The sequence below is a fragment of the Oncorhynchus tshawytscha genome, linkage group LG16 (genome assembly GCF_018296145.1).
Source record: "Oncorhynchus tshawytscha isolate Ot180627B linkage group LG16, Otsh_v2.0, whole genome shotgun sequence".
Lineage (NCBI taxonomy): Eukaryota > Metazoa > Chordata > Actinopteri > Salmoniformes > Salmonidae > Oncorhynchus > Oncorhynchus tshawytscha.
This window is the reverse complement of record NC_056444.1, coordinates 68615401-68635514: the sequence shown is the minus strand read 5'-3', so window position 1 is coordinate 68635514 and position 20114 is coordinate 68615401. Positions and strand designations below refer to the sequence as shown.

Sequence of the window (20114 nt, the reverse complement as noted above, 5' to 3'; positions counted from 1 at the left end):
TCAAGTTGGTCACTGCCTTCGTCTTCAACACAGAGAGGAAAGGATACTACTATCTGAACCACAGGGGCCATATCAAGTCAGGGGCCATATCAAGTCAAGGGGACATTCTGTTGAAGTCTATACAAATGTAATAGCTCCATCCTCAGTCTCAAAACTGTGGCTCAATCAAGATACTGCGTCAGCCTCACGATGGTGATTTCACCCTCCTAAGCTTTGAACGCAGGTGGAGCATTCATTAACAGACTCTCTGTAGCGATCTCATCACTACACTGATGAACATTTTTATGTCCTCTCAATTGCCAGTGTGATCCTAAATGAAAATAAAAAATTCAGCTGTGCAGTGACAACAAATGATAACGACACAACAGAGATATTGTAAAGGAGCGTATCTGAAGTATAACACAAAATGTAATCTCAACCTGGACACTAAAGAACTTCATTTGACCAAATATACCCAGCACATAATGTGGTTATTATTCTGTATGTTGATGCAATGTGTACGTGCGTATGTTACAAAAAGAGAAAGAATAATAAATATATAATTGGTGTCAAGAAATCTATCTTTTACTATTTATGTTTGGCTGTATTTTTGGAATGACTTATCTGGTGACAAAATTGCAAAGCAATGAAAAATGTGAATTTTGATGTTTTTGTTTAATTTTCCCAAGCAATTTAAGTTATGGTGTGTTATTTGAAAAGCCCAGCTAAGTTTTATGTGGCAGCTAATGTTGTGTGTTTGCTAATCAGACTACAGGGTCTTGTACTCGAAGCGTGTAATTAAGTGCTAAAAATGCAAAAGATTGTAATGTTTTATATCAAGATTACTATTCATGAAAATGTCAGTCAAGTTTATACTTTTGTAATAAAGTGGCACTTTGAAAAATTGTTTTCTCTAAGCTTCACTTAAAAATATATATAATCTAAACATGTACCTCATGTGCCTTTTATTAGACGGGATTAACTCCACCAGAAGGTAATAATTATTTGTCCAACCATGCCAGCTAACTTCACTAGACCAGTCTAAAGCTGTCCCTCCATTGAACTCTTTGTCAAATGCGCTGTTCATGATCTGTTAAGATATTATTATTTTGCCTATTACAACATCATGATCAAAGTATTGCCATATAATAAAGTCACAAATCAAGCACAGGCTGGGTTTAGACAGGAATCCCAATTCTAATATTTTTCTACTAATTGGTCTTTTGACAAATCACATTAGATCTTTTTCAAAGCTGATCTGATTGGTCAAAAGATGAATTACTGAGAAAAAAATATCAGAATTGGGCTGCCTGTCTAAAAGCAGCCATAGTAGGCAAAATAATATAAATCAATATCAAACTGCTCCTGAAACCAAAGGCAGCTCTGAAAAACATTGGTGGTGACTAATGGAAGACAAACGTTCTACAATCGTGCTACAGATTTATCACAGGAAAACATGATTTAATTGGCTATTAAGGCATTGAGAAAGTTGGATGCATTCAAGTAGATGTTTATAATTTTTGTACCCTTATTTTACCAGGTAAATTGACTGAGAACACATCCTCATTTACACCAAGGACCTGGGGGATAGTTAAATGGGGGGGTGGGGGGTGAATGAGCCAATTGGAAGCTGGGGATGATTAGGTGACCATGATGGTATGAGAGCCAAGTTAGGAATTTAAGTAGATGTAAGTAAGGGTGACTGTTTCCTAAATGATAATCTGACATTCACTTTATTCCATAATTACACTCTAATAACACATGCATTTCCCAGAGATAAATGTTCAAATGTGGCGGCATGTGTGTGTGTGCGTGCGTACAGAGGGGTCTGTGTCTGACTAGCTGGAGAAAAAAAATAGGTCACCCTTAAAACAAAAAGCTTACAGTCAACATCGCAACCGTCTGCTGAATTTTCATTGGTGGGCTTGTCTCCATAGTAACAGGTTAACCTTGAGGCAGTAGTCACATGGGCAGGCGAGTCTTGTGCTGTCTTGGAGAATACAACATGCATTGCATGACATCCATGATCACAGCCACCTACTCTGAGGGCTCTCACAGAGAAATATTGTGATTATAAATAAACAAATTCCCCACAAAACAGTGCTCTCTCATAACTCTAAATGTAGGCTATGCTTGTAAGAGGTAGAAAATATAATGCATTCAACATTCATACATATGTGTGTACTATGTTAGGTGAAAATGACTACAATAAGCATAACGTATGTCACACCCTAAAAAATTGGGGTAAGATAGATACAAAGATATCTCATATTTGGCATTTAGCATCAAACATCAGCACATGTCATGATCTCTTTGTTCAGGTGAAGATCATCCTTGATTAATTGCTAGTGACTGTTCTCTCAGTCATGGGTGGAGAGGATTCAATACCATTTCAACTCAATAGCTTTCAAATTGCTATACGTTTTCAAATACTTGAAAATAATGGGCAATTTCCAGTACATGATGTGTAATTTCACTCAATAAAAGGAATGGACCAATTGCAGACCGTCATATGATTTCTAGTGTGGTTTGAGTATCTGGGTGCACACACACAACATGGCAACACAGCAACTAAAATTGAACAATGCTTCCCCCTACAGGTTAGGAAGCTTCACTACCAAACTTTCAATAATCTATTTCATATAAAATTGCCAAGATAGCATAGCAATTGTCAAGATAGCATCCTCTTCAGAAGGGATGAAACTGATTCAGTTTCATGTAGCCCCATATATAAACATGTTCTGATTGAGCAGTCCAGAACTGAACAATCCAACTGTATAAATAGAACAATAATCCCTCCATTTAAATATTGTAATATGTACCATAAAATAGAATACAAAATGTCTTGCTGTACATAAATGGGAGTAATGTCTTGTTTATAGAGAACCATTTGTTGTGTCTGTCTATAGCAGCTCAATGGAATCTGATTGGTGTTGCTGGTTAATCCTGCCCTTAACTAGCCTTTTTAAACCAGCCTGATTATCACAAATTCACAGTCTGGTTTCACAAGGCTAGCCTTTAACCTTGTGTTTCACAGAATCACGTTCATGTTTGTTGTTTCGGTCGCTCCTGTTCCTCATCGTCACTCCAGCCTGATGATCCACCATCTGTCCCAAAGTAGCGGTCCCCAAAGTCCCCTGTAATGACAGAAAACACAGAAATATAGAGTTAAATTACATGGAGCAACACATCAGACATCACCGTGTAGAGCACATTACTGAGGTGGATTACAGAAAGGTGTAGTCATTGAAGCAGAATTCTAATTAAATAGGCCAATCAACATTACTGACTTCCCACTGGGCAAAAACTGGTTGAATCAACTTGGAAAACGAAATGGATATGCAAAAAGTCATCAACGTGAGGGCATTTCATATTTTCTTTTCTTTCACCCAACTTTGAACCTAAATCCAATGACATGGTGAAATGTTTTACTGATTTCACATTGAATTCACGTTAGTTGACAACTCAACCAAATGTATATCAAAACTAAACGTTGAACTGACATCTGTGCTCAGTGGGTTACAACAGGAGGGAGTGGTTTGTACTAGTGTATGGGGTAAGACATGTTAGCTATATCGATGCCAAACCCACCAATCCCTGGAATGACTTGCAGGAAGTCATCAACACTCTTGTCCACAGCTGTGGTGATGATTTTGACCTTAGGGAAGGCGTAGGCCACCGAGTGCACCCCCAACTCTGCCATGAGAAGAGAGACCAGCGCAATGTTCTCCTCCTGCACCTCGTGGTCCTGCATAGACACAACACAACACATTTAGTGCTATGGCCATCACTTTAAAACTCAGCCATTTAGTATGGTTAGTAATATCATAGAAATACAAATACTAATTATAATTCTATGGTTATTATAGCAATGAGTGATTAATCCTGAAGACAGGGTCTCTCTGTTATTATGGGATGGGGATGTCTATTACTGCCCCCTTACCAATAGGACCCGTACAGCCATCATGGCTGCAGCGCCTGTAGACACAGTGCTGTCCATTAGAATGACATGGTCCTCGCTGATGTCTTTTGGCAGACGCAGGTAATGCAACTGGACAGGGATGAAGGAGAAACAGGGTTACCACAGAGATACGGTCAGGAAGAGGAGGCAGATCTTGTTACTAGGAAGACACCCAGTGAGGTGGATATACAGTAAGTGTGACTATTCTAAATAGGACCACGTCTCCTCTCTTCAGCCAATAAAGATCTATTCTATTCTGTTACTTTCTAAAGTACCTCTGGTTCTCCTGAGTCCAGGTTGGTCTGGATGAGGATCTTGCCGATGCGGACATCCTTACACACAGCCCTCAGAGCAGGCTCCATGGTCTCCCCTGCCCGCAGGATAGACACACCTGTAATCTGGGGGGAGGAGGATGGAGCTTCAGCATGTTGACAAACACACAAAATCCATACTACTAGAAAGGAATACCAAACATAGTGCAGGGAAACAGGAGTAGTATCAATGACTGTACAGTACCCACCCCTTTTCCACTGAAGCTTCTCTTCCCATCATACTCCTGGCCCTGTGGGGTCTGTACCGTGCATGACTGTTACATGATACAATAGGGATGAAGTTAGCGACATTATGTCTAATCATATATAACAAAATAACATATTACAGTAGAATACACTATAAACATTGGTAAATAATGTCCACATACCTGAGAGGGCAGGAATGTTAGAGCATGTTCAATAAGGAGGCGCATCAACCTCTTGGAGTAGAAGATGAACTCGTCTCGACTGGTCTCCTGATTCCTGAATTACACAAATTAGTTGGAGGAGAATGAGAAGAAGAAAAAAAAGTGTGTGTTGATTCTAGACTGGCTCTATTTGAACGTGATCTGACCTGATGATGGTATGCAGGCCTTTAACTTGAGGCGTACCCTCCAACACACTGAGGGTGTGGGGGAGGGGCTGAGTCTGCTGGGCCGAGGCCAGGACCGCCCTGGAGGAAACAACACAAAGGAGAATACATTTGAATAGGTGACAATGACTAGACACTGTTCTGCTCTCCCACTAGTTCTTCAATAAAAGGAGTCCATGTAGTCACCCTGAGACACCTGGTGGGGGTATTGTGAATAACACCACTACAAAAACTCAAATACGGGGGAGGGAGTGAGGAGGTGTAAGAGATGTGTAAGCCTACCTGACACTGAGCTCACGCTGCACAAAGAGAGAGAGAAAGAGAGATCGAGACAGAATGTACAAGAAGGTGAATGAAACAGAGAGAGAGAGCGAGAGCAAGAAAGGCAAAGAGATGTCAGTCACTCATCCCCTCACAATACCTCTACAGATACTCCAGCATTCTGCCACTGTGTGACACCATCTTCTCATGCACTGCAGCTCAGAAATATTAAGAACACATTCCTGATATTGAGTTGCACCCCCAGCCCCCCACCCCTTTGCCCCCAGAACGGCCTCAATTCGTCAGGGCATGGACTCTACAAGGTTTCGAAAGCATACCACAGGGATGCTGGCCCATGTTGACTCCAATGCTTCCCACAGTTGTGTCAAGTTGGCTGTCCTTTGGGTGGTGGAACATTTTTGATACAAGGGAAACTGTTGAGCATGAAAAACCCAGCAGCGTTGCAGTTCTTGACACAAACCGGTGCGCCTGGCATCAACTATCATACCCAGTTCAAAGGCACTTAAATATTTTGTCTTGACCATCCACACTCTGAATGGCACACATACACAATCCATGTCTCAATTGTCTCAAGGCTTAAAAATCCTACTTTAACCTGTCTCCTCCCCTTCATCTACACTGATTGAAGTGGATTTAACGAATTTAAGGGACATCAATCAAGGGATTATAGCTTTCACCTGGATTCACCTGGTCAGTCTGTCATGGAAAGAGCAGGTGTTCTTAATGTTTTGTACACTCAGTGTATATAGTCTACTGAGTATAGTGTTCTGTTGCTCACTCACCTCCTCCATCTGCTTGTGGACATGCTGGACAATCAGGTCAATGGCCACCATGTTACCACCACCTGGCAGAGGGAATCATATTTTCACTTGGAAACAACATATTTTAATTTGGAGAGAAACATTTCAGTAGCTCAAATGGCTACCACATAATTAACAATATCTGCACAGAATATCGGCTACGAAACCATAGTATATCAGCAGGATACATATGCCTTCATATTGGTATTAGCTGCCAATGGCTAACAAATATTATATTGAGAACGGCAGATGCCAAAATGCAGAATGCAGAAATATTGCACTTTTGACCTTTCTAACGGGTAGTGTTCCATCTCTCACCTCGTGGCACAACAATGTCTGCCAGTCGAATGTAGGGTTCAATGTACTGCTCAAACGCAGGCTTCACAAACTTGTTGTACTGCTTGATGACCCCCTCGATGTCCCGCCCGCGCTCTGTGATGTCCCTGCGAAGCCGACGTACCAGCCGGATGTCTGAGTCCGTGTCCACAAAGATCTTCATGTCTAGGAGCTGGAGACAAACAGAGCAGCAATAGACCACTATGTTCCTGTACCTTGCAGTCACAGATGACTCAACTGATTCAGTAAAGAAGTTATAAACATGTGATGATCATACAGCCTTACCTCCAAAAGCTCTTTGTCTGCAAAGGACATGATCCCCTCAAAGATGACCACACTTGCACCATACACAGTTTTCTACACAGGGAAGAGACAGACAACAGAAATGCCCAGAACTGCAACAGCTGCCAGTTATACCCTTCTTCTGTTTATTTACAGTGGATAAATATATCAGGAGAATCTAGAGTTTTCCCTTGGTACATGGCCTTCAGGTTCTGCACTCACCCAGTCTTTCTGTCTGCCGTGTGTAGTGAAGTCATACACTGGGATCTTCACGCTCTTGCCCTGTTTGAGTCTCTTAACGGTGGCAACTAGCAGCTCAAAGTCAAACGCCCCTGGGTGGTCAAAGTTGTAGTCGTTACTGGTTGCCAGGGTCTGTTCCTCAGGGGTCAGAACCTAGGGGGTACAGGAGAGCAAACTTCAGGGAAGGATGGACACAGAAACACAATGGGATCTTTCATAGGGTAAAGGGAAAAGGTGAATGTGTAAAAACAAAAAGTTGTAATGCTGCCTACCCATGTAGCGTGTGCTCATGTAGGTTACTTTCTAAATGTGATCCATTACAGTTACTAGTTACCTGTCCAAAATTGGCATCAGTAATGTAACTTTTGGATTACCCAAACTCAGTAGCGTAATCTGAATACTTTAATTTACTTTCGGATTACTATCCCTTTAAGAAGCAGTAGAAGAAAACAGACTTGTGGTCAGACTTGCTCAGGTGGAACAAACCTAAACGTGTGCCTTTTTTCATGCTGAATTGAATGTCATTGTGAAAAGGTGTCAATGTATTTTTTCAGAAACATCCTTTCTGAATTTAAATCTAATCTATGAAGTAATCAACACATTTTTCACAAGTATCTGTAATCTGTTTACAATGTTACATGTAATCAGTTACTCACCAACCCTGTGTGTGTGTGTGTGTGTGTGTGTGTGTGTGTGTGTGTGTGTGTGTGTGTGATTGCGTTTACGTGTGCATGTGTTTGCATGTTGAGTCCATGGATTAGGGTGCATGTTGTTCCCTGGTGTTCTATAAACAGACATGATGGAAGGAAGAAGTGTGGGAGGGGATTACCCAGGCTGTGGACAGTCTCTTCCCCATGTGCTTCACATGTGATTAACATCATTAAGAGGGATGGGTTGTGGGTAGGCTCATTCATACAGTATCACAAGGGTGTCTGTCAACAAGTCTGTTGTGAGGAACGGAGAGGAACTCCCCTTAACCTACAGTAGCATGTCCAGATGCTAAATCTCAAGCAAGCCAAATGAATGCCAGTCTCTCACCTTGTAAAAAGAGTCCATGGACAACAGCACTACCCAGGGGACATCCAGAGCCTCAATGATCTTATTGGCCACCGTGGTCTTCCCTGACGCACTGCCCCCACACAACCCTGCAGACAAACACACATGTATGTTTAAGTACAACAACAAGTCATACAATAAGGAAAGACCATTACAACACTCCACATACAACATAAAAAATTCACAATTAAAAAAGGCATACACCCATAACGGTTGTACCGATGACGAAGGCCTCTTTGGATTGTGCACCGTGCTCATCATACCAGGGGGGTCTGCCGGCTGTGTAAATGGTGCGTGTGCCGGTGCGAAGCAGGGGAGGCTCTGTCTTAGTCTGGGATGTGCTTTTCCTGCGTGGAGCCGTGATAGGAGTGCCAGGCAGGAGCCGATCTAACGAGTCTTCCCCACTACCACTGTGAAACAGCAATCATCATATCATCATTAACCTGTTATTAACATAGAGCTTTGGGTACAATTACAGTACAAGAAAAAGGAGGGACGTTTTTTAGGAGTGTTATAAAATACTATAATGGTCCCTTTCGTAGGTAACGTCACTGATCAGGTTTATACCAACTCCGTCACACCCTTGTTTACTATCAAGCTCAACTGAAGGTTAAAAACCAGCTTAGCGGTTACATCAGACTCTAAATCCACTTTTAGTACTGTTCAGGCACCACTAAAGCCCCAACATAAAAATCTTGATTTGTTTCAACACATATGTTTTTGGTAGATAGATCCTGCATTTCCCTGTACCTCTCATCACCAGTATGTCTCAACTGACATGGGATGGGACAACTCATCCCAACTCCCTCAACACACACAGGCAGAATGACTTCCGCAGCCCTGTCTGTGTTTTCTTAGTGCTCATACACAGACAGCATCCATTCCAATAATCATGCATACAACACCACTATGTAAACAGACCACTTACCTGCGGGTCGTCATGGACCAGCAGCCTGAGATTCTGGCTCCAGTGTATGCAGGCAGAGTCATATCTGCAGCGAAACAGGGAGGGCTGGCTGCTCCAGCTCAGGCCCAACAGGTACAGTACTCACTACAGTACTCACTACTAACACAGTAGAGCTCACACAGGCTAATGCTTACTGAGGCAGCAAACGTGGTCAAAGTTAACCCCCATAGAAAAGAGATTACAATCCACCTGACGTACTTTAGAGGGAGAGACAACATCTGGTCATCTCTTTAGAGGTTGTCTCTCTAGACCTGTACCCACTGAATCTAGCCTCTCTCTTCCCTAATCTCAGCTCAGAGGAGAGTAAGGAAAATGTCACGAATTCTCTCCTTTTACCTCTCCACTTTCACCTCCCTCCCTCCCTTGTCTAAGTGTGTTTAAAAGGATCACAGAGTTGGTGACTGTTATTAATAGAGGCCTGTTTACACCAGGACGCCCTCTACTGATCTTCATCTCCTATGCTGATCCTGACAGAGATAGCCTGTTCCCAGATCTGTTTGGCAAGAATTAGCAAAACAGCACAAACAGATCTGGGACCAGGCTAGGACAGAGATATCCTGCAGGGCAATCATGTTCCCAAGTGTTTGTCTGATTACGACTCCGTCTCTGGCCTGCTGACAGTTGCTGTTTTATCATATTTTTGTCACAGTTTTTCCTTGCACAATGCCAGGCCACTGCATTTCATTCAGCATGTGACCATTGATGGCACACATTTGTTTTACCATTGTGTAGGCTACCTAGTTATTACTGTAACAATCCACATACACTCAAATACTACAATTTCAGCAGATACATACTGAGAGCAGAGCAATGCAATAGCGTCATTCTGTTGTGTTATGTGCTAGATCCAAGGCAGATGTCCATTATTAGACTGATCCTATTACGCGACTGCTTGGTGACATACTTTATTGGCGACGGCAGAGCAGCTGACACACAGCATTAAAATGATCATTGGTAAATGATCAAACTTGATATCCGACTCAGTTAACCGGTATTTGAATTCAGTGTATAAAACTTCAAACATTCTATGAATCCCAAGTTGACTGTGTGTTTATGCGCAGGTGGGACGTTACAGCTAAGCAAGCCACTGTGAGCTCTGGGAGGTCAAATGATGCCGTAGTAGATTAGGCTACAACGAAAGGCATACATCCAATGCAGTGCTCAGCACATAGTTATATATTTCAGGCTTCGTTTAAACAACATCAGCTAATACAAGGCATAAGAATGAAATAGTCTATGCTGTTAGAACCAGTACCTGTCTGAGCGCGATGACATTTTCTTCCCGCTGCACTCAGCTTCCTCTTGCCCTCTTCGGTGCCGGCTGGTGGACAGCGCCATGTATTCAAGAGGATTGTGGGTAATGTAGTTGATCTTCACCAGTAGTGGATTGGGGTAACAGAAAAATCATGTAGGCCAATGTTAAGTACATAATACATTTTATTTGTCTGAAATAAGGAGCCCTTCACCATAAATGTATTTCACAACAATCTATCCAATTTACAATTAAGCCCCAAATTAGAGTACACTATAGGATACTTCCAAGAAGAACCATTGTGACAAAAATATATAATTCACAACTAACCTTGCACAGCTGTATGGTTAAAACATAAAATAACATAAAAATGGGCAACAAGACACAAACAGCCAATCTGACATGAAGCCTTTAATAACATCCTTTCATTTCAAATTACAGATAGAACTGTATAGTCTGTCCCTTTAGTTGGAAAACCAATATCCAACTTTTCAAAGTCGGGGCTGTGCTCTATTGATCACAGTACTGTATGTATATTTGGGAGTGTTCCATCTCCCCCGGTTCTGTCTGAGTTGGATATGGCATGTGATCATCTCATGTGTCCTCGTCAGAGTTAATAGTTTCCATGTGGTTCACATTACAGTCCTAGTTTCTGAATGGTGGACAGACTCCCAGCTTGTACATGGTTGAAGTGCTCTATAATCTTTCCAGTTTTCACTGTAAACAACCCAGTCAGAAATGGAATGTTATGTTACGATAGATTTCCAAAGGAGCCACCTGTTACAAGAGAAAATAGGAACTGTTAGAATTACATTCAAATGTTATCTGTAATTTACACACACACACACACACACACACACACACACACACACACACACACACACACACACACACACACACACACACACACACACACACACACACACACACACACACACACACACACACACACACACACACACACACACACACACCTCTGCTAAGGAGCTGCAGGTTTCGTCCCTCCTCTTGCATATGCAGTTGAAGCACCTGCTGTAGGAGTTCCTGCCTCAGTGTCTCTTGCACCAAGCCCATCCTCTCCAGCTTCTCTCCATTCAGACGCAACAGAGCACGGCCTGACAGGGAACAGAGAGAGGAGGCTGTCATTAAGTGATTCAACTGTCACTACTCATACACACCCACACCGACTGTATTGTGTATTTTACTAGCATTTTCTGATGATGAATTATGTTTTTTCTGCTAGTGCACTTGTATCCACCCACACCTGCTGTATTCCAATCTCATTGCATGATTTTTAATGAATAGTGCACTTGCTAGTGCACTTGTACCCTTTGATACCTGTATTGGGTAAAGAGTATTACAAGCATAGTTATTCAACTAACTCTACTCTGCCAGCCATCCAATCTTACTGTATTTTAGCCTCCTTTTATGATTGTAAATTATGATTTCGGGTTAGTGCACTTGTATCTACTCAAACCAACTGTATTTTACTCTGATTCTGTAATTATGAATGATGTTCTTTGTGCCTGTAATACACGTGTCCTAGTTGATACCTGTGATGGCGTGATGAGAGAAGGCCTCTACGTAGGTCAGGTAGTTGTGAGGACAGTGTTTCTTCAACCACCTGCAGACGTCCTGCTGAGTCCATAACACCACAGGCTGGATCAGACTAGGCTGGGTGGGGCTGGTGTGGTAGATTCCATAGGAGTCGCCTGAACGGCGCTGAAATACACCCAAGCACACACACTGAATATTTTATTTCTGCAATGTCATATTTCCTTTCTGGCCCTCTACTGGTTCCATTATCTCTCAGACCCCTCCCATTTAAGTGATGTGTTTTAACCTTGAGTGCCCCAAGGGATGACAACCTCACCACGTCAGTTAGACTAGCACATCCTTCATCCATCAAAACATCTGTTCAAACACCCAGGGGTCTTTCTTTCTTCTGGTCACCAAGGACCACGTTCATGATCTTAGCCACACAGATATAATGCATGACAATGCAGTTGCCAGGAATATAGTGATGGGAGTGACATTCCTTCAGTGGTGGACAAAGTACCCAATTGTCAAGTAAAGATACCTTAATAGAAAATGACTCAAGTAAAAGTCACCCATAAAATACTACTTGAGTATGAAAAGTAAAAGTATACATAATTTCAAATTACTTATATAAAGCAAACCAGATGGCACAATTCTCTTGTTTTTAAAATTTATCGATAGCCAGGGGCACACTCCAACACTCAGACATCATTTACAAACAAAGCATTTGTGTTTAGTGAGTCCGACAGATCAGAGGTGGTAGGGATGACCAGGGATGTTCTCTTGATAAGTGTTTAAATTGACCATTTTCCTCTCCTGCTAAGCATTAAAAATGTAATAAGTACTTTTGGGTGTCAGGGAAATGTTTGGAGTAAAAAAGTACATTATTTTCTTTAGGAATGTAGTGAAGTAAAAGTAAAAGTTGTCAAAAATATAAATTGTAAAGTACAGATACTCCAAAAAACGACATAAGTAGTACTTTAAAGTATTTTAACTTAAGTACTTTACACCACTGCCATCCTTTACTTAACTCATGTTCATACCACTTTAGCTTATCTCTGCAACCACAGCATTTCTGGCAAAGTCATGCAAAAGCTAATAAGCCTTGGTTATTGTACACATGCACGCATGTGCACACACACACACACACACACACACACACACACACACACACACACACACACACACACACCAAGCAGCAGTGGGTGTCAAGGTTCAAGTTTCACATTTCACATTTTATTAGTCATATGTACGGGATACATATGGTAAATATCATCTAACAAAATGCATACTGCTGGTTCCTTCACGACAATGCAACAATAATAAATAATACAAGATAAGAATACAAACAAAGTAAACGGCTCAGTATAAACATTTTAGCATCAGTATAATACAGGAAGGCACAATTTATAGTCCAATATTTACATGTGTTTCGGGGAAGAGGAGATTGGGGGCAATGTGTTTAAATTAAGCAGCTTAATAAGAGTCTGGTAGCAGCAGATGTGATGTGTGAGTAGCATGAATATACACTACTTGGCCAAAAATATGTGGACAACCTTTCAAATGAGTGGATTCAGCTATTTCAGCCAAACCCGTTGCTGACAGGTGTATAAAATCGAGGACACCGCCATGCAATCTCCATAGTCAAACATTGACAGTAGAATTGCCCGTATTGAAGGGCTCAGTGACTTTCAACATGTCACCGTCATAGGATGCCACCTTTTCAACAAGTCAGTTTGTCAAATTTCTGCCCTGCTAGAGTTGCCTCGGTCAAGTGTAAGTGCTGTTATTTTGAAGTGGAAACGTCTAGGAGCAACAACGGCTCAGCCGCGAAGTGGTAGGACACACAAGCTCACAGAACGAGACCGCTGAGTGCTGAAGCGCGTAGCGTGTAAAAACTGGAGCAGTGGACTCTGGAGCAGTGGAAAAGCATTCTCTAGAGTGATGAATCATGCTTCACCATCTGGCAGTCCGACGGATTAATGTGGGTTTGGCAGCTGCCAGGAGAATGCTACCTGCCTGAATGCATCGTGCCAGCTGTAAAGTTTGGTGGAGGAGGAATAATTGTCTGGGGCTGTTTTTCATGGTTTGGGCTAGGCCCCTTAGTTCCAGTGAAGGGAACTCTTAACAATGCAGCATACAATTACATTCTAGACGATTCTATGCTTCCAACTTTGTGGCAACAGTTTGAGGAAGGCACTTTCCTGGTTCAGCATGACAATGCCCCTGTGCACAAAGCGAGGTCTATATAGAAATGGTTTGTCAAGATTGGTGTGGAAGAACTAGCATCACTTCTCTGGATGGTTCTGACTTAGAATATGTGGACAACTATAAATACCTGTGTCTAACTAGACTGTAAACTCTCCTTCCAGACTCACATTAAGCATCTCCAATCCAAAGTTAAATCTCGACTCGGCTTCCTATTTCACAACAAAGCCTCCTTCACTCATGCTGCTAAACATACCCCCGTAAAACTGACTATCCTACCGATCCTTGGCGTCGGCGATGTCATTTACAAAATAGCCTCCAACGCTCTACTCAGCAAATTGGATGCAGTCTATCACAGTGCCATCCGTTCTGTCACCAAAGCCCCATATACTACCTGTATGCTCTCGTTGGCTGGTCCTCGCAACATATTCGTTGCCAAACACACTGGCTCCAGGTAATCTATAAATCCTTGCTAGGTAAAGCTCTGCCTTATATCAGCTCACTGGTCACCATAGCAACACACTGTAGCATGCGTCCAGTAGGTATATTTCACTGGTCATCCCCAAAGCCAACACCTCCTTTGGCCGCCTTTCCTTCCAGTTCTCTACTGCCAATGACTGGAACAAATTGCAAAAATCCCTGAAGTTGGAGACTTATATCTCCCTCACAAACTTTAAGCTTCAGCTGTCAGAGTATCTTACCGATCGCTTCAGCTGTACACAGCCCATCTGTAAATAGCCCATCCAACCAACTACCTACCTCATCCCCATATTTGTTTTTGTTTTTCTGCTCTTTTGCACACCAGTATTTCAACTTGCACATCCTCATCTGCACATCTATCACTTCAGTGTAAATTGCTAAATTGTAATTACTTTGCCACTATTGGCCTATTTATTGCTTTACCTCCTTACTTAATTTGCACACACTGTATACAGATTTTTCTATTGTGTTATCGACTGTACGATTGTTTATCCCATGTGTAACTCTGTGTTGTTTTTGTCGCACTGCTTTGCTTTATCTTGGCCAGGTCTCAGTTGTAAATGAGCCTACCTGGTTAAATAAAGGTGATATATATATATATATATATATATATATATATATATATATATATATATATATATATATTAAATGCTCTCGTGGCTGAATGGAAGTCCCCGCAGCAATGTTCCAACATCTAGTGAAGAGCCTTCACAGAAGAAGGCAGAAAAAGGGGGACCAACTCCATATTAATGCCCATGATTTTGGACATTTTCGACGGGCAACTTTTGGTCTCGTAGTGTACTGTATGTGTGTGTGTGTGTGTGTGTGTGTGTGTGTGTGTGTGTGTGTGTGTGTGTGTGTGTACTGTATGTCTGTGTGGGTGTGTGCATGAGCAGCTGGTCAGTCCAGTTCAAGTGTTCAGCAGTCTGATGACTTGTTGATATAAACTGTCTCTGTGACTGCTGGTATCAGACCTCTTGTTCCGATACCGCCCGTTTCACATTAGCATATATACACACTAAACCCATCACTAATGAAGCCTATCATATAAAAGGTCCCCCTGCAGATCAAACGCATACATTCATCTGAAACTATAAGATCAGGGAACATAGTTCTGTGAGCAATGAGCATCAGCATCAAACCAGAGTGCATGTGGGTCAGTCTTATCCCAATACCAAATTCCTTCACTTTGAATCTCAGCAGGATATGGGTGACTAATCAAATGAAGCCTTTGATCATTCATTCAATTTAAAAATCAATGAATGCAGTGTTCTCTCCTTTTCTGCTCTTCTTCTCCAGCAGCCCCACTTAAAGTTCAAAAGGTTTGAACTCAACATACTAGTGCTACACCCCTTGGCCTGAATTTGGCCAGCAACAAACAAAAACAAATAAGCTCTCTCCCTGCATTTTTCATCACAGACATTCATGATACAAGATTATGTAATGCATTGCATTGATCGTGAAAGACATAAAGCATGAAGCATATGCATGCATGGAAGGGGAAGGGAAGTATCTCTGTCATCAGCCCAAATTTGTAGGGTACTTGGAAACCGCAATGTATAGCAGAGATTCCTTCATTCATTGGTAAAAAAAAACAGTCACATTGAAATTGCAATAACATGATTTAAAGTCAATTTAAAAAACACAAAAGGTTCACTGCGCTGTAATACCATGTAAAGGGAATACCATAATATATCAGATAGTTAGTGCTAGTGGGTAACTAGCCCCCCCTAAGAACATGTCTAATTTTTGACCCAAAAGAGCACCGTCTGGATTTTTTTTATATGTGTATGAAGATCATGCTTAGGCTAATAAACTATAAAGGTAAAAAATGGCTACAGTTTACACTTTTTCAGTTATTTCATGAAATGTTGTTTTCAAAAAAGGGCACACAGAAGTGTGTTAAAATCCATTTAATCAGTTTTATTTAGAAATTCTTTAGTAAGTAATACTTCAAGTTTAGTTGTCTTATTTGAATGATTTCAATAAAATATGGGGGAGAAATGGTTTTACACATGTCACCATTAATAACTGCACTATGAGGAGATTTGATGTAAAGTCCCTCTTTTTAACTCACCTGCACATTACTTTTCTTTTTTCTTTCTTTGTTGTTCATTTTCTATACAATCCATTATGTACAATTGCACTAAATATGATTTGAATAATGCAAGATTTTAAATCCTTACAGTCTTTAAAATGACATTCAGGAGCAAAAGGTTCCCCCCCCAAAAACATATATATTTGGAATATAAAATTAGAATGGAATATAAATAATAACATGAAATAACATTGGAATATAACATTTAATAACAATAACTGAACTAATTAACTCAGTGTAACATTGATGTGGCAACTCTCTTATGCTTTGCACGATTCTAATTTGTACCTGTAGGTCACAAATAAAGCTATCCCCAGTCAAATTGGAGCACAACTCACGAGCCCACCTACTGCACTGCTCACACCTAATCCAGTCCCCACCTGTGACTGAAAACAAGGGGAGAGATGCCCCATGGGCTAGTTACCCCCTATTACCCTAGCATTAATTGAACCAGGCACCGGGAACCGAGAACCAGGACCCCCTGCTCCAAATAGTAGAGCTATGGCCCAGTTCACACAAAATTGCTAGACATGCTTTGTTATAAAACATATCTGCCAGAGCACATACTGTAAGGTTCACCACAGCCATTCACCACACACCACATATTGCACATTTTAGCTCTCAGTCCACAGACAAAGGCTGGTGTTTCTGTACAAAGGAAGGACAGCAGTTCTTTTTAAAGTCATTATAAAAGACTGGACAGTCTGAGTGCCCCATAGCCCTCTGGATAAACAGCATCTTCCATTCTCCACGAACAAAGGGCTACTCGTGTTGGAACAATGGATAAAGTCCATTGCATTTGTCATTAAATATTTTTAGATTTTGTCTTTGTGTTGGTAAATTACACAGGGCCAGAGAGAAGCTTACATACACGTCAATTAATGATTGAAAAAGACTGATATGAGAGGAATAATAACCCATGAAGCTCTTTCCTTTTTCTAAATGTACATGTGCATCTAGAATAGGCCTACCAATTAGAGATGTAGTGGATGACTAGAAACAGATACAGCAACATAAGGCAGCCATTAGCATCATGGCTGTAAAGCCCAACAGAAATGGGGTCACTTTTCACATCTGATCTGTGATTATGATCTGATATGCAGAAATAGAGATCTAAAATAGTTGAGGTACTCCACCTGATATTTCTCTGTCCCAGGCTGTTGGAGCAGCTTCACTGTCCGGCCCCCTGCTGTTTTCTGACCCCGCCCGTCATGCCAAGTCAGGTTCCCTCCTGTCCGTCGACTCAGGTGGTTGAAGTCCTCCGGCAGCGCTCTGTATTCCACAGCAGGCCGGCAGAAACTGAAACTGGAGGCCGCTACAAGAGTAAAAGAGACACATACAGTTTTGATTTGAGCAATAGGATTTGACTATAACAGTGGCAGTAAAGTCACAGGCTTGTGGTGCTTGAACTTCTCTCGCTGACTATGCTATAATTTGCACTAGAAATGCCATGTGAAATCTGGAAAAATATATGCCAAAGAATTGTAAAACCCTGGGTGCCTTCTCATTGACAGATGGTCTCAACCATCATTACTAGGTGTTTTTCCAGACAGACCAAGCAGGTGTTATAATGGCTGAGCCATTAAACTGAGTCATTATGAGCTGATGTTCAAAGGAACTTCAACTTTTACCCAGATAGCTCCCAGGCATTTCTGGCAACTCCACATGACTACTGCATATAAATCAGTCGCTCATCATTATGTTTAGTTACTGGCAGACACACACCCTATTCCATTCTACAGGCAGGAAGTGTCTTTTCAGTATCATAATGAAGGGAAAGGGTGCTAGCTAGAGTAAACACACCATTACTGCAGCATAACCTGGCAACCAGCCACACAGGTCATTACTAATTCATGTGCCAGATTGGGTTGATTTTCTGTCTGTGTTGGAAGTGATGTTTTGAGTAGTGTGTGTGTGATGTTCATTCAAATGTTTATTTTCTAATTGACACAGGTTAAGTGTAACAGAACAAGAGACAGTAGAGGAGAGCGTGAGAGGAGAGGAGATGAAAGGTTATATTTTGGTCCTTTTGCTTGTGCCCCTCCTCTGCATCATCCAGTATCCCCCTTATTCCAGACCCCCAACAGAGCCAAGGCTCGCAAAGGCAGCTCGTTATCAAGCCAAGCCATATGAATGCCACTGGTGGAGAACATTTCATAATGGACATAACCCTTCGATATCAACCCTCTAGTCTAGGTCTTCAGCATGGGGCATGGGTGTATGTTGCTTCATGACACTTAGAAAAGTAACTTCAATAAAAATACACTAGAAGTGTTTGAAAACATCGAATCTGAGATGTACCCAATCTTCAGTGAACAACTGGTTCCTTCATTTCAAAATAGGCGTTAAATTGTAAGGAATGGGTTATATGGCCAGTGGTCACTGTAAGCAAATGGACCCTAATCCGTCACCCTTAATCGCTGTCAATTTCAGCACCACGCCGTCCGGACAGCGGTTTCTGTTTGTGCTGCATAAAAATTCCACCTAAATTCTGAAATCTAAAGCCAAAAATAAGCAGGGGAAGTGGTCATGCAAGTTCAGCAAAACTAATGCTACACTGCGCACTTGTTTAGCTTAATCTGGCTTTACCGACAATTGAAAGTATATCACAAGAGAAGATAGGGGATGATTCGTCTATTGAGATGTCCGCATGCACGACTATTGGATCTCAATTACCGTCCACAGCCATGCCGTTTCACCTTTCCCTGTGACAGCACTAGTAAAAGTATCCAACAGGTAATCCTCGGTTTGTGGACTCCTCTCCGTTCCGCCAAAGTCTACACTGACAGTATGGTCTAACAATAAGCCGACTTTGAGAGGATCGTGAAAGTCACGTTATCTCCTTTTTACCGCCACTCAGGTGCCACTGCCAGTAGACAACTCTACATCTCGTGAGTTCATCGGTTATATCCAGGGTTGAATGGAGGAATTAACTCATGCAGCATTCAAATAGCCTGCCAAATGTCAAAATTGACACTGGAAGCGTTTCACTAAGTAAAAAAATAAACACAGATACGCTCTAGCGCAACCTCTTATCGGATGGTGCAGCTAATAGTGTCCTGTCCTGGGTGAAGTTATGAGTCTCTTTCGGTGCGGAATGTCCCAATGATGTTGGCTGACTGATTCTGTCAGTGCGGAGCTACTGCATGTATGTGTGGTTCATCTCGTCATGAGAATCAGGCGCGCGGCTTTTTCTCAAGAGCCAGCATGAGCGGTCTCAAAGTGCTGCCCAGAGCCCTGTAATTAGCGCAGCCAGTGGAGAGACTTTGAACACCGGCTGATGAAAAGCCAGCGCAAGACTCACACGCTAGAGGCAAAATAGAATAGAGAACATGCAGCATAAGGGATCCTCCTGCCTTTATTTACCAAAGAAAAGGAGCCAGAGCTCTGGTGCTCCTGGGGACCATACATTTCACCAAGATGACATCCATGGTGGAGCCTCAGAGCAAAGATAGCCAAGGGGAAACCCAAGGCTTTAGGCAGTGGCCCTTACTGTAAATAAGAAGTCAAAAGGTCAAATAAGGGGTGCTTATATTTGTCCTGATTCACACATGTACAAGTGTGTGGTGAAATAGTAATGTGTTTTTAGCATATCCCACTTCCCCTAAGACACCCTTGGAGAGTGGGGTCATGGCATGGGATCAGTTTTACAGTTTGACAGATCATCAGGCTGCTAGCTGTCAACAGAGTTGACATGTTACACCAGTGAAAAACCATGTGGCTTTTAGTGA

General features: G+C 41.8%; 2 protein-coding genes across 4 annotated transcripts; both read right to left on the bottom strand.

Annotated features, from left to right (window-relative positions):
- Positions 1 to 1419: 1419 nt before the first annotated feature.
- On the bottom strand, positions 1420 to 10144 carry uckl1a (uridine-cytidine kinase 1-like 1a). Of its 3 annotated transcripts, none has more exons than XM_024376022.1 (15): positions 10062 to 10144; positions 8059 to 8249; positions 7822 to 7928; positions 6766 to 6936; positions 6547 to 6618; positions 6244 to 6433; positions 5908 to 5969; positions 5126 to 5142; positions 4826 to 4924; positions 4641 to 4734; positions 4461 to 4526; positions 4216 to 4338; positions 3923 to 4030; positions 3571 to 3727; positions 1420 to 3116 (listed from the first exon to the last, which is right to left on the bottom strand). In XM_024376022.1, exons 1-15 carry the CDS (start codon positions 10142 to 10144, stop codon positions 3025 to 3027), a joined length of 1632 nt encoding a protein of 543 aa, XP_024231790.1. In that variant the 3' UTR covers positions 1420 to 3024. The 3 variants fall into 3 exon arrangements, with proteins under 3 accessions (XP_024231790.1, XP_024231791.1, XP_042155475.1); XM_024376023.1 differs by lacking the exon at positions 10062 to 10144 and adding an exon at positions 8768 to 10053; XM_042299541.1 differs by lacking the exon at positions 10062 to 10144 and having other exon boundaries at positions 8042 to 8144.
- A 164-nt stretch (positions 10145 to 10308) lies between these two features.
- LOC112216215 (sterile alpha motif domain-containing protein 10-like) lies at positions 10309 to 19488 on the bottom strand. Its single transcript, XM_024376051.1, has 5 exons — positions 19060 to 19488; positions 17520 to 17698; positions 11612 to 11780; positions 11033 to 11173; positions 10309 to 10835 (listed from the first exon to the last, which is right to left on the bottom strand). Exons 1-5 carry the CDS (start codon positions 19070 to 19072, stop codon positions 10810 to 10812), a joined length of 528 nt encoding a protein of 175 aa, XP_024231819.1. The 5' UTR covers positions 19073 to 19488; the 3' UTR covers positions 10309 to 10809.
- Positions 19489 to 20114: the final 626 nt, after the last annotated feature.